Source organism: Pyxicephalus adspersus, chromosome 3, assembly GCF_032062135.1.
Source record: "Pyxicephalus adspersus chromosome 3, UCB_Pads_2.0, whole genome shotgun sequence".
Lineage (NCBI taxonomy): Eukaryota > Metazoa > Chordata > Amphibia > Anura > Pyxicephalidae > Pyxicephalus > Pyxicephalus adspersus.
The window spans coordinates 156,965,192-156,979,609 of record NC_092860.1 but is presented as its reverse complement, the minus strand read 5'-3'; the positions used below and the strand labels follow the sequence as shown (position 1 = coordinate 156,979,609).

Sequence of the window (14,418 nt, the reverse complement as noted above, 5' to 3'; positions counted from 1 at the left end):
TTGAATAATGTAACTGGAGGTGGCGGTGTCAGTTTTGTAGTCAACTGAAGAGAGAAAATCAGTTCAGCATTCTCAGCAATGACATTTCTAAACAAAACAATAATTTCTCTGTTCCATTTGCTGAATTGTATTTGTAGTATGAAAACAGATTTCTGTGTCCCTATTATCTGTTCGGTATATTTGTAATGTTACTGATGGGAGCGTCTTCCAGGGACAGAACATTCTCCTACAATCCATTGACTTCACTCCGGGAGGCCCTTTTGGGGCAATTGGTAGATCTGTTAGGAGAATGCTATTTGTACTTTTTGCTCCCCTAGGTCAGCTTGTGCTGTTCCCTCCTTACTAATAACAGCCTTTAATGCTGACACACACAATTATTGGGAGAGAGAGGAGACGTGAGGACAAAAGAGAAGAAAGCATAGAGACAGAGAGAAGGAAGGAGGCAACAGGAGCAAGAAAAGAAGGGATAGAGAGGAGGGAGGGGAGAATCTAGGGCAGAAAAGGAAAAAGGACGGCAAGGAAAAGAGAGAGCAGAAAGAGATGGAGATAGGAGAGCGAAAGAAAGGAGAGAGGGACGGAGAAGCAGAAGTGAGACTTGGAGGAAGAGGAGAGAGGGAAGACAGGAATAGAAAGAAGGAGGGATAGAGATGTACATTGAGAAGGAAAAGGAGGAAGAGGCATCTCTTACAGCAGCAAAAGGAATTAGGCAATTTTCTGTGTAATTGGCTTCCCCGGGTTACCTTTAGCCGTGGTTCTGACTGTCCCAGCATCCCAAGCATATACTGCGTGCAGCTGAAGGGGATTTCTGAGTATGTGATGCAGCCAATAAGAACAGTAGTTCCTGGCTAGGATCTTGCCCCGCCATTGGCTACTGATCCTTCATAGCTTCTCAGCTCCCAGGCACCAGTTGTCTATTGTAAATGTTATCCTGTCTAACCTTCTGCTGCTGTGATTTGGGTGGTTTTTGGGCTCCTGGCCCTCTGTCAACTTTCCCCAGACATCATCTTGTGCGCAGGTCCTGGGGGGAACTGTGTGCTGGGATAGAGCAATTAGCCTCTGAAGGCAGAACAAGGGCTTAGTATAGGGGAAGATTGGGGGATTGGTGCCTGGTGAGAACTGGCATATGATTGGGGAATTACAGAGTCTTTGGGCATGTCCCCCTTGGCATCTCACGGCTGTTCTGGTGGTCACTGGTGTGTTGGCTACAATGAAGATGTGATTAGTGGAACTGTAAAGTCATCCAATGACCTCTACAATATTTCTTCTACATTAACAACATATTGAATGGTGTAAACTTTGGGTAATATTATAGGGAGAGGGGACCTGATTTATATATCTGGAATGTAGAGAAATAGAAGAAGGCTTCTGCAATATTGTAATTACCTAATACTTCGAAAAAATTAGGGTAGCTGCCACTGCCAAAACCAGCGTCATCTGAAAAGAGAAAATCAATTTAGAATTCTCAGAAATTACATTTACAAACTTTAAATTTCTTTATTCTATTTGCTGAATTTTTTTTTGTATTATGAAAATCGATTTCTGTGTTATTATCTGCTCGATATAATTGTAATGTTACTGATAGGAGAGGGATAAGAAACGTTTTTATTCCCACCCTCCATGATATCTCAATATAATGGCGTCTACCTGGCAAACTCTTTTCTGACCTCTTTACCCTCATGTCTATTCTGGTAAAAGGAATTGATTGGAGAAGAAGAAAGCCTAACAACCTCGGTGCCCAGGGAATCCCAAGCAGTCACAAAAAGTATAGTAATAAAGAGAAAGTGAAACCTTTGTATATGAAGGAAAAAGAGAGGGGAGTGACACCCTGGAATACCTCACGCATGGAATGAGAAGGAAAACCTGGAATTTCCTGGAATGAGAAGGAAATATAAAAGAAAGTGAGAACCTGGAATAGAAAGGAAATAGAAAAGCGAGTTAGACCCTGGCTAAAGAAAGAAATACAGAAGGGAGTGGGGCCCTGGAATGAGAAGGAAATAGAGAGGGGCGTGAGACTCTGGAAAGAAAAAGAAATTAAGAATGGATTGAGACCCTGGAATGAGAATGAAAAATAAAAGGAAGTAGGACTCTGGAATAAGAAGGAAATATAAAAGGGAGCCAGACCCTGGAATGATAAGGAATTAAAAAAGGGAGGGTGACCCTAGAATTAGAAGGAAATAGAGAAGGGAGTGGAACCCTGTAATGGGAAGGAAATATAAAAAAGGTAGTGAGACCCTGTAATGAGAAAGAAATAGAGAAGGGAGTGAGACCCCAGAATAGGAAGGAAATGGAAAAGGGAGCGAGACACAGGAATGGGAGTGAAATAGAGAAGGGAGTAATACCTTGGATTGGGAAGGAGATAGATAAGAGAGTGAGTCCCTGGAATGGGATGGAGATAGAGAAGGGAGTAATACTATAAAAAGGAAATGAAACAGAGCAGGATGAGAGACCCTGGCATGAGAACGAAGTAGAGAAGTCAGTGAGACCCTAGAATGAGAAGGAAACAGAGAAGAAAGCGAGACCTTGAAATCAGAAGAAAATAGAGAAGTGATGGGAGTGAGACCCTGGAATGAAAAGGGAAGTGAGACCCTGGAATGGGAAGGAAATAGAGAACCTGGAATGAGGAATGAGGAAGAAATATAAAAGGTAGTGAGACACAGGAATGAGCAGGAAATAGAGAAGGAAGTGAGACCCTGGCTAAAGAAAGAAATAGAGAAGGGAGTGGGGCCCTGGAATGAGAAGGAAATAGAGAGGGGCGTGAGACTTTGGAATGAAAAGGAATGGATTGAGACCCTGGAATGGGAATGAAAAATAAAAGGAAGTAAGACTCTGGAATGAGAAGGAAATATAAAAGGGAGTCAGACACTGGAATGATAAGGAAGGAGACCCTCGAATTAGAAGGAAATAGAAAAGGGAGAGAGACCTTGAAATGAGAAGGAAACAAGATACAAGATACATGATATCACCCTACAATACTGGAATGGGGGAACGCCCCTCCATCATATTTTCCCATATAGAGAAATCATCATCTTGTCCCCTATAGAGAATGGGGTTACTCACCCTCAATCATATTGTCACCTATAGAAAGGGGGGGGGGGGTACTCACCCTTCATCATATTGCCCACTATTAGGAATGGAGGGTACTCACCCACCCTCAATCAATATTGTCTCCTATAGAGAAGAAGGGGAACACACACAGGGTACATGATATCATCCTACATTACTGGAAAAGGGGTACTATCCCACTATCATATTGTCTCCTATAAAAAATGGGGGTACTCACCCTTCATTATATTGTCCCCAATAGAGAATGGGGGGGACTCACCCTCAGTCTTATTGTCCTCCATGAAGAATGAGGGGTACACCCCCTGCATTATATTGTCCCCTATAGAGAATGGGGAATGCTCACCCCCTGTCTCATTGACCTCCATGGAGATGGTGGTGGACACACACAAAAGAAGGGGAAGCAGATGAAGCTCCATCTCTGCACTGAATGATGAATCTGCTCTCTGTAGATGGGGGTTGGGTGCTTTATCAGAGTCGGAGGGGATGACAGTTATAGATAATTGTTGGACAGATTTGAAGATCTGATGTCACAAAACTTTATCCAAGCCTGATAACAGACAGAAGACAGTGCAAGGACAGTAACATGAAGTCTAATCACTAGAAGTCTAATGAATGGCCAATGTAATTGGTCCTCACCAACAATCTTATGGCAAAGAAGAACAATGGCTCAGAAAGATACTACTGTATTGTCATGGTGGACGTATTTGGCTGTTTAGAGTTCCTCTTTATTAAAAGCAAACTTTTAGAAACTGGTGCTAAAGGAAAATACATACTCTAACAATGGATCTAATTGGCCCCTCTGGGGAGATCTTCTAAGCCTCTAATTGGATTATTCCTCAAATCAATGTAATCCTTTAGGGCATTATATTTGTAAGTACAGAGTCCCTTTATATGGATCCAGTATACCCACTAGAGCCCCATATACTTGGGATCTTATACTCCAGGTCATGTATCTTTGGGTGACCACACACCTGCAGAATGGGCCGCCTAGGACTTCCTGCAGGTTGGTGATGTTATCGTAGAGGTAAAAAAAGGTCATGGAGGTCACAGATCAGCAAGGAAATGTTTTATGATTATGTTTCTATTGCTTATCATTAATAAGGAAAAACTTGAATGTTCCTGGCCTGGCCTCAGCCTCACATTAAACCAATTATCCATTCCGCCAATCTGTGTGCTCTTTGGTTCCCGGGGTGTTTTCAGGTGTTGGCCCTTTCTCATCCTAGGTGGAGGTGTGGCATTAGGTGGCAACCATGTTGTATCATAATGGTGAGAGTGAAATGTTTTCATGACAGGAATTACCATGGAAAGAAACTTGAAAGGAGCGGTCAGACGGAAGCAAACCAAGAGAGAGCAGTGTGACTGATACCAATGGAACCATGATTTGTATTAGAAGGGGAGATAACAGAGGAAAGGAGAAGGAGCAGGGAAAAGTTGCCTTGAGACTTAGCTTCTATCACATTATTATGCTACACTCCAGGATGATGATAATATCATGGTGATATTCTTGAGGTAGACCCATTGGGCCAATCATGAAAATGTTTCAGAAAAAAACAATAAGAAAATGAGGACGTCAGAGTTGACATTTAATAGTAGATGTGCATATTGGGAAGCACTGATCAGAAGGATGACGATGATGATGATGATGGCTGTTATTGGGAAAGTATTGGTGGATGTGTGTTCGTTGGATGGTGAGGAGGATGATAATATCACAACTGACATTGAATGTTTCTTTCCCTATAATATATATGAGTCGGAAATGTAGAAAAGAGTCTCAGTGTGGTTCATGTAGTTCAGCAGATGGTCGGATCACATGAAGAGTCTGATAATATCACAGCTTATTGTCCTTCAACCGCCTTTCTTTATCTGTGGCCGCCCAGTGTCTTTCTGTAATCTAGATAAAGAATATAAATTATAAGAATGTAAATTTGATGAATAATATTTCCATGCTCATACATTTGCCTTCTATAATTTCTTAGTCACCATTGGTCTATTTACACGCTGGTCACACCTGCTGATTGGAACCCGCAACCCTACCCATCACTGCCTAACCCATCAACGTTTGCCTTGCTTGTACCTTCCATCTTTGGCCTTATCCTTCATACCTAACAGGTTAAAGCAATGCATTTTACAGCTCCATAGTCATTTTCCTATGTGATCATGTGAGGTTTAAGACATTCTGATAAACACAAATATTGAATAAAGACTAGGTTGGGACCTCCAAATTCATATATTATTCCCAGACATTATTAGGGAGGTACAGAAGACCTCTGGGACTATATTTAGGGCCTCTCAGAGTTTGGACACAAGGTAAATCAGAATTTACAGCTCTTCTAGGTCATCATGCTTTCCCCACACACCAAGATAAGACTGTATAGGGTACCATAGTCTCTATACAGCCCTACTGGATCCAAACACTATAACAGAAGCAGTGATCCCACCCCAGTCTCCAGAAACTTCAACAACTGTGCCTCTCTAATGTGCACACTTGTTATTTTTACCGAAAATAGAGGTCATCACCAAGAAGTTATTGACTAATCCAAGCTGTCCTTCACACTATAAAATTAAAGAGCCAATAACCTCTGACGGTGGTGTGACCAAACATCTGGGCTTTCGAGTTCCCCAAACATCCCTAGTTTCCTGATATTACAATACATAGAAGGAAGCAGGACAAGTAAAGGTCCTTAACCCTTGCTGCAAACAACGAGAACAACCAGGATTTCACATATTTGCTACAACACCTGACCTGCAGTGATTACCCTAAGGAACTTGAAGCTCAGCTCCCTTCTTATTTAAATCAGGACAGTCAAGCTAAGTTCACTTCTATAATCACAAAGGACTACTAATATACCAAGTGAATGTTCCCATTTTTGGGTATTTATTGAGAACCCTAACATCTTTCCATCACTGTAAAAAATTATTTAACCCCCCTGTCGTTCTAATTCTGTCTGTATTTCCACGCAACGAAAAGCATAACTTTTTTTGCATGAACATTTATTTTACATTGCAGGCCCATAATTCTTAGGAACAACTCACTGAAATATGACTAGAATTAAAATGCTTTAGCAAAGTCCAAGTACACGATATCACCTGCTACTCCACTGTCTACCTGTTTACTTACTTCCTCATAAAAAGAGAGTAAATTTTTTTGACAGTTTCGGTCTTTCTTGAAGCCATGCTGACTATCACTTATAATAATATTTTATAGCAGAAACTCCTCTATGTGGTTTATTATCAAACTCTCTGGGACCTTTCCAACAATGGATGTTAAACTAACCAGTCTGTAGTTACTTGGTAATGACTTTGCTCCCTTTTTGAAGATAGGAACAACATTGGCCTTACGCCAATCCATCGGTACCTTGCCAGTGACTAAAAAGTAAAAATTAGAAATAATGGCATTGAAATAACTGAGCTCAGCTCTTTGAGGACACGTGGATAAAATCCATCAGCTCCTGGTGCTTTGTCAACCTTTATTTTGCCCAACTGTTTATCTGTTACTCTCCATATCTCAGTATCAATATCCAGTCACACAGCATACATCATTAATGTAATGCCAGTTCCCGGAAGAGTTCCATAAAGAAAAATATAGGACAGATATACAGCATAGGACAGCTAACCCAGCCTGGACCAAAAAGGGCTTTTAGGCCCAATCTGCTCTTCCCTGGTGCAGAAAGGTTTTAGTCCCTTATAGTATGGCATAATCACTCATTTCTTTCCCTTTTGTTGGAAGATCCTCCCTCCAGGTAAGTGTAACACCCCTCTATTTAGGATAAAAGAGGTTAAAGTTCTAGAATCCAGATTCTGATTTACCCCTTGGGAGTATCGGTTGGTTGGCTACCTACTGCCACTGGTTTGAGACTTGACCTTAGATATGTAGGAGCCAATCACTGCCCAGGTGCAAGCATTTTTTGGCATATGGGTGAGATTAGTGGTCATTTGTGTGGGCACCTTAAAAAGCATAACTTTGGAGAAGAGAAACAAGAGGACCTTCTCAATGAAAAGGTAAGAGCCTGAGGTTACAGGGCAAGAAAACCCTGACTAGGTCATGGTCTGGATTAAAAACTGCTGGACGGGCAAGACTAGTGAATCTTTGCATGCCTCTTAGGGCCCAATTCTTATATCTTTATGGTCCACACGGACAGAGTGGTCACTGTTAAATTTAGTGCAGTTCTTTATGTCTAATCCTGCAAACAAATTGGAAGCACATGGGGACTGGCAGTTGGCAGTGACCACTTGTGTAAAGCTGTTCCTAGCAGGATATAGTGTCTGTGCTGTACAGCTGTGTAAAATGATGCTCTCAGTGAAAGCCTTGTGCAAGCCATGATTTATTGGTAACCTCAAAGTGCCTTCCTCTGCTCTGTAATAGGGTATTATGCTGTCTTTGCCATTGGTTGATGCCTATCATGTGCCAAGATCAATTATTTTACAAATTGTAAATTCCTGTCTGTAGATTTGGTGGCTTTATTTTAGGAATGTTTTCTGCAAGTACGAAATATACTGGTTGTCACACTGGGACAGCAAGTGTACCACTTGGAAGATCACTAGATGAAAATAAAACAAAACCAAAGAAACTGCAATATTTCTGTTCCTGGGTTTAGATATATGTTCGGGTATTAAGATACAAGCTTTCAATATCCCAAAGGGTCCATTTCTCAAGCTATATACAATTCTGAAAAAGGGTTTCCTGAGTTTGGAGAAACCCATGGTGGCCATTGATGCTGAAACACCAGGTTCAACTTACTATACTGCCGAAAAGAATGTGGACGGGGCAGCCCAGCCCCAGGAACTGGTCCTCAGAAATTGGCCACCATCAAGATGGATCCGTGAATTTTAATAAAGATTTCCTAGACTTGTAATCATTATATAATGCTTTGGTCCTTGTTCTATACATACTGCTGACATTCTATGGATCTCGGGTTTCCAGAGATTTGTCATCAGGAAAGAGACTGGTAATGGGGACATGAGAGAAGCCTGGGGCAGAATCTGGAACACCAGACCTGAGTGTAATTATGGAGAGAAATCTGAAGTTTAATTATTACATATTTATTCTTTTAAAGTCATAATTTGTGTTTGAGGACTAATTATTGACTTTACATACCATGAAACACTCCAGCAGAGTCTTGATAAATGACATTTTTCTGTAACACCTGTTTCTTCATATCTTTTCCTCCGTAACCAAACCTCTTTACTACACCGAAACTTAGACGTCTTTTTAGCATGGATATATGAAGACCTCTAGGAAGGCTGTAATTACGTGACCTGAAGGATCAAAGTCTACAATGGCTGGTTCTCTCCTCCAGAGATCTTATTAATAGGATGGGTCCGACTAGGAAACATTTTATACAGGAAAAACAGGATTTAGGCTTTTCTAGCTCTAATGGTTCACCTCTTGAGGGACAGAAACATCTGAATATTCACTTTTCATAAAGAGGCGCTAAACTCTGGAAGCCTCAAATAGACATTTCCCTGAAGATCTCTCGTAACATTTCAGCCTGGAAGATGTTTCTGATTGATAGAAGTCTTACATGGCACCAACAAAAGTTGTTTCACTCTTCAACGATCTTCTGAACCTTTTTAGATCTCAGAGACCCCACTGCTGATAATTTGATGAATGATACATGACTCTAACCTCAGGTGGCCCCCTCTGTGACATTCACATGGTTCTATTCAGTGTAAGGTGAAATGTTCTGTAAATGAAGCAATGACCATCTGATGACTTTTCCTTTCCAGGACAACACTGGATTCCACTTCTGCGGAGGCTCCCTGGTCAACAGCCTGTGGGTTGTCACTGCTGCCCACTGTGGCGTCACGTAAGTCTTATATGATATTATCTACAAACTCAGCAATTTCTGCATTGCTTTACCCATCAAACCGTCTGTCCAAAGCCACTGCTATACACCAGACACATCGTAATAAATTCATCCCACTGTACACCCAGGGCCAACGGATTACAGACCATTTGCCAATTTTTGTACCATTTTTAGCTCTCATCAGTATATGGTGTAGTAAACCTTGCTTTTGGAACTATGTCCAGAGATATTGCATGGAACAAAACATTATTATGTTACACATTCATCACTGTTACACATTCATCACTGCTGGAATATTCCTATGTCAGGAGAGACAATGGCCAAGTCTATGAATGATAATTGACATTGCCCCTAAACCACATGGAAATGACCACTCACATTTCTCTTCCATGTAGAACTTCCCACCGTGTCGTCCTGGGTGAATTTGACCGTGCCTCCAGTGCCGAGCCCATCCAGACCAAGACTATTTCCAGAGTAAGTTCTCACTGCTGAAGAGAAAAACCTTCTTGTCAATGAGATTGAAATATGTGAATGTGATCAGTGTAATCAATGTTTTTCTAAGCTTGGTTCCTATGTATTGGTTGTATTGATATATGTGTGTATGCTGGGGGCCATATTTCACACCTTATAGGTAGGCTGTATTTCTTTCTTGGTATTCCTACACAGATCAGGACATAAATTATCTTGAGATGTGGAATGGAGGTGGAATGCCCCTTCTTCCTTTCTTGGTAATACTTGGTAACCCCCCAACACTTGGGAGGTCACCAGAGATGGAAATTGTGAGAAAACCTAAAATTCTATCCTCCCTCTTCTCAGGTCTTCAGACACCCCAGCTACAGCTCCCTGACCATCGCCAATGACATCACCCTGATCAAGCTGTCCAGTGCTGCCACCTTCAATACCCGCGTGTCCCCCGTTTGTCTTGCTGCTACCTCCGATGCCTTCAATGGAGGAGAAAGATGCGTCACCACAGGATGGGGATTACTCAACTCTTCCTGTAAGTGATTTAGATATTCTACAGGAAAACAACAATATTTACCAGTAAATACCCAATGGGCATAAGAGGAATGTCCTGAGCACTCTATGTGAGTTCCTGGGGTATTCCTCACATGTCTGGCTTCTCTACTCTCGCTGTTCTTTGGTTTCTGATTTAATTGGAGAGATAGGACTTATTTTTTGTTGTTCCTTAACTCTTTCGCTTTGTGAGGTGAATTCCTCTGTAACAATTATCCCTGTTGGAAAATTCCCACTTACTTCTTGTTGTAAGGAAAACTCTAACACTGAGTTCCTCTCACTTTTTCTTTTGGTGTTAATGAGCACCAGCACACATAGAAGGGTGAATCTTCTATATGAAACACAGATATCAATAAAAACTTCACAGGAGACCTAACCAACTTTCCCTTTATTGAAGAGGACCATTATGGACATCGGATGATTAAGGCTGAATTTTCTTTTCTCTCCCCTTTTAATAAGGACATTTTTAATATATTAATGGTGAAACAAACATATATATATATATATATATATTTTTTGGTAAAAACCCCAAAGAACTGGTAACAAGCTGCACTTCCTCTATATATGGGATTGTCCCATCTTCATTATTGTGTAGGAGGATGTCAGTGTTTACACCATGGATAAAATATTGTTGGAAAAGAGAAAAGACAAAATAGCAGTCCGGTATGAAGGATCACTATGATGTGGTTATACTGAGGTCTACAGTTGTCCGTACATAAAGATGTCTCAAGCTTTTCTATGTTAGATGTGACTCTGCCAGACTGTTTTCTAGATTGTAATGTCATTGTGAACTGTTGTGATAATAATGTGGTCATGTTAATCCTTCTTCTCATTTCTTTCAGCACAAAACACCCCATCTAAGCTCCAGCAAGTGGCTCTTCCTCTCCTCAGCAACACCGAGTGCCAGAGATACTGGGGATCCAGAATGCAGAGCACCATGATCTGTGCCGGTGCCTCCGGTGCCTCCTCCTGCATGGTACGATGGTCTTTATTAATGGCCAATGTCATTCAGTATGGGGAATTAGAAAGTACATCTTGGGTCTAGGTATCTTTTGTAACATCTTCATCATACATACAATATTATCAGGAATTAGACCATTGGGGAGTGACAGGTGTGTATAATGTGCTAAATATGCCCAGTGTCCTGTATCAGAGGATTGATCACTTGTTACATATTACTAATGTTACAACTAATTGGAGATGGGTTGTTTCAGACTCCTTCAAGATCATTTCTTTGGTGATGGGTGGAGAACATTCATACTGACCTTTCAATACTCTAAAATGTCATCAATTTATTATCTGACACCAAAAAATGAAGCACTTAGTCCTCCACAGCAGCTGTATAAAGTGATGTCAGGTAGGGAAGGAGGGAGAATTGTTAGGTAGGAGAGATGTCCAGTTGTAAGAAGATATTTTGATGGCTCCATAAAAGCCTCAAACCAATAACGTCTGCATTATTCACAATATAAAAGACAAAATTATTTCTTATACTGTTTACTTTTTCCTCTTTTCAGGGTGACTCTGGTGGACCCCTTGTGTGCCAGAGGAACGGAGCCTGGACCCTGGCCGGTATTGTGTCCTGGGGCAGCTCTACCTGCAGCACAGCTTCTCCAGGAGTCTACGCCCGTGTCACCGCTCTCAGATCCTGGGTGGACCAGACGGTGGCCGCTAACTAAATACAATCTAATCCATTTCTAATATTCAATAAAATATCTTATAAATGAGAACTCTGTGGATTGTGTGAAGTATTTATATTTTTACACAGTCACCAAGAATTATTATTCAGCAGGTTGGATAAGTGAAATGACACTTGCTTCTGTTCTGTGTTTAATCTGTATGTGTTGGTGAATGGCGGGTGAATGGGAGATACACATATGATGAGTTGGGATATAGATGTAATATTGAATTCTTGGGAATTTCAGTGGTAAAATAGGCAAACTACTATCATAAAATAAGGGGAGCCAGATGTGTGTCAATGCAAATCAAAATGTAAAAACAATAATAAGTCGATTCCATTCTACCCAAATCGATGTCCTCGGTACAAACTGTGTTTATTATGGGAAGGTCAGAGGCAAATATTGTATGTAAGATCATTATAGTCCTGGAATATTCACCCTCATTGAGCTCTTCTCCTTTGTTTCTGAGGAAGGCTTTTGATAATTTGAACTGGGAGTGAGAATTTCTAGGTCTATCTTTGATTATTTCCAAATAATGTATTTAAAGCCAAAGGTTCAGAATATTACCTCATGTCCTTTGAGACTAAGGAAGGGCAGTCATCAGGGATGTCCATTGTCACTTCATTGTGTCGGGCCCCTGATCAGGTCCTTTGAGAAGACCACCCTGTTTGAAGATGTTTCACTAAGGGTTTCTCTAATAAAACTGCATTCTTTGCAGATGATATTATCTTCTGTGTTATCCGACCGTGTTGTCTGCAGACTGGACTTGTTCACATTTTAGGTGATTTGGCCCTTTTTTGTGTCCAGCTATCAATGTGATTAAAAGTCAACTGGTGTTTCTAGCAAAGAATTTGTCCCCAAAAGAAAAAAAAAATAACTGAATGAAATAGATGGACGGTTCTAATACTAATGCTGTTGTGTTGAGAGTATGTCCTTGTGGCAGGCAAAGCTTCAGAGGTCCTTCCATGTGATGACAATGCTTGGAACTTGTAAATAAAGCTGAAATGTCCACTGGATCCTGATGGATTTTTAGATATTCTGAAAGTGTTGTCAATAGTTGAATGATAAGAGTACCATGGGGTTGTCACAAGTAGGGATGAGGGAGCGAGATTTGTAAGTTCAATCTCGCGGCGAATCGGGTCTTTCTCTCTTACTGAATTTTTAGGCGAGAACTGCCTTGTGATTTGCCATGAGGTCGTGTTCTCGCCGAACAAACGAGGGAAAAACCAGAGGGCTGGAACGGTGACTATTTCCGGAGGGAATGGTGTGGCTGGGAGCGAATCATTTGCTCCCAGGATGCACAGCAAGGCCCAGCAGCCAATCAGGAGAGATCTGACCACAGCCATATATACAGAGAAGGAGGGAGGGGTTAGTCACTCCATCTTGTGTTCTTTGTGAAGGAATGAAGCAGGGAGAGACGCAGATTGTTACAGGTTTGATATATACAGATATAGCAGTTCCTATGTACTAAAGAAGCCATTTTGCTAGAGAAACATTTTGTCCTACTCTCAGTTTAATACCTCTTGCTATTTACCAAAGAAGAGTGTTTGGTAAAATAAAATTCTGTCCTACTATTACAAAAATACAGAGATTTCAGTGTTTAATACCTGTTCCTAGTTACCAAAGAAACCGTTCGGTACAGGTGCATTTTTGCCCTAATAAGTAATAGATAAGCCGTAGACGCAGTGGAAGGCGTGTCGCTGGGCAACCTGCCGTATCTGGCAGGGGGCATATTCCCCGGCAGTCGGCCACTGTAGGACAGCAGCAGCAGCAAACTGTTGGAGGCAGCAGCACAAGTTGTCAAACAGGTCTGAGATGTGTGAGGAACAGTCAAAGACGATGTGACCATGGAGGAGATCGAGGTGGAGCAGACGCAGGGCACCCAGCAGACGCAGAGACAGGCAAAGAGAAAGAGCAGCAGAGAGGTTGCACGCACCTCTCCAGTGTTGTCCTTTCTCACGCTGAAAGACGATGACGGGTGCGTAGCAATCTGCATCCTGTGCCACAGGCAAATCCGCAGAGGACAGGCCGGATCACATTTTGGTACAACATCCCTGCTTTCCCACATGCGCAAGAACCACAAACCAAAGTGGGAGCAGTACTTGCGTTCTCTTGAAGGAGGTACAACCACATCATTGTCTCCTCTTTCACCTACATTGACTCTTTCGCCCTTCACTAATTTCAGATATTTGTATTACACACTTCTGGGTGGCATTAATGGTGCGCTACACCCAGCTCTAGATGCCAGTTACCAATGCAGTCCCCGCTCCATCTCAGGGCCCACCACCTCCTCCTCCTGCTGCTGCCTCCTGTCAGTACTCCATTCACTACAATTGTATTACACACTTCTGGGTGGCATTGATGATGCACTACACCCAGCTCACCATGACTCTTACTAATGCGGTCCCCCTGGCAATAGCTGACCAGGGGCCACACACTGCTACTGCTCCCGCTGACCTACGCCCTGATGCTGGTCCTCCATTGGTTTGCCTAATGTCACCGCGCTACTTCTCCACAACTTTATGGGCGGCATTTCTAACACATGTCATCCAGGTCATGATGCCAGCTAGCAATAATTATAAATATTTTTAATTTACATAGCGTAAACACATTATGCAGCTATATAAATTCATTAGGGGTGCATTAATTAAATAGCAATGCATTTTTCTGATGTTTTGACAACAGAGACTGCTGCTATTGGGTTGAATTCTCATGGGTTCAATGGGATTGAGGGCATATGTGACATATGTTTTCATCAATAAAGACTTACTGGAATACCCACATGATAACAATTTCATCTTTCTACCATATATACCGCTAATATTCTATAGATTTTAGGAATTCCAGGGAGCTCCACT

General features: G+C 41.6%; 1 protein-coding gene and 1 long non-coding RNA gene across 4 annotated transcripts in view; one reads left to right on the top strand and one right to left on the bottom strand.

The window, feature by feature from the left end:
• LOC140327857 (uncharacterized) lies at nt 1-3,477 on the bottom strand. The gene is made up of 3 exons (XR_011920153.1): nt 3,281-3,477; nt 1,384-1,434; nt 1-44 (listed from the first exon to the last, which is right to left on the bottom strand). It is a non-coding gene; the product is annotated as an uncharacterized lncRNA (long non-coding RNA).
• LOC140327371 (chymotrypsinogen A-like) overlaps nt 1-11,575 on the top strand; it is a 37,235-nt gene extending 25,660 nt beyond the window's left edge. For 2 of the 3 annotated variants that reach the window (XM_072406758.1, XM_072406759.1), the window contains exon 7: nt 11,399-11,575. In XM_072406758.1, the coding sequence (XP_072262859.1) occupies nt 11,399-11,560 (162 nt within the window). In that variant the 3' untranslated portion in view covers nt 11,561-11,575. Of the gene's footprint in view, nt 1-9,686; nt 9,868-10,726; nt 10,861-11,398 lie in introns of all 3 variants that reach the window. The other variant, XM_072406760.1, reaches the window with a different exon arrangement.
• Nucleotides 11,576-14,418: the final 2,843 nt, after the last annotated feature.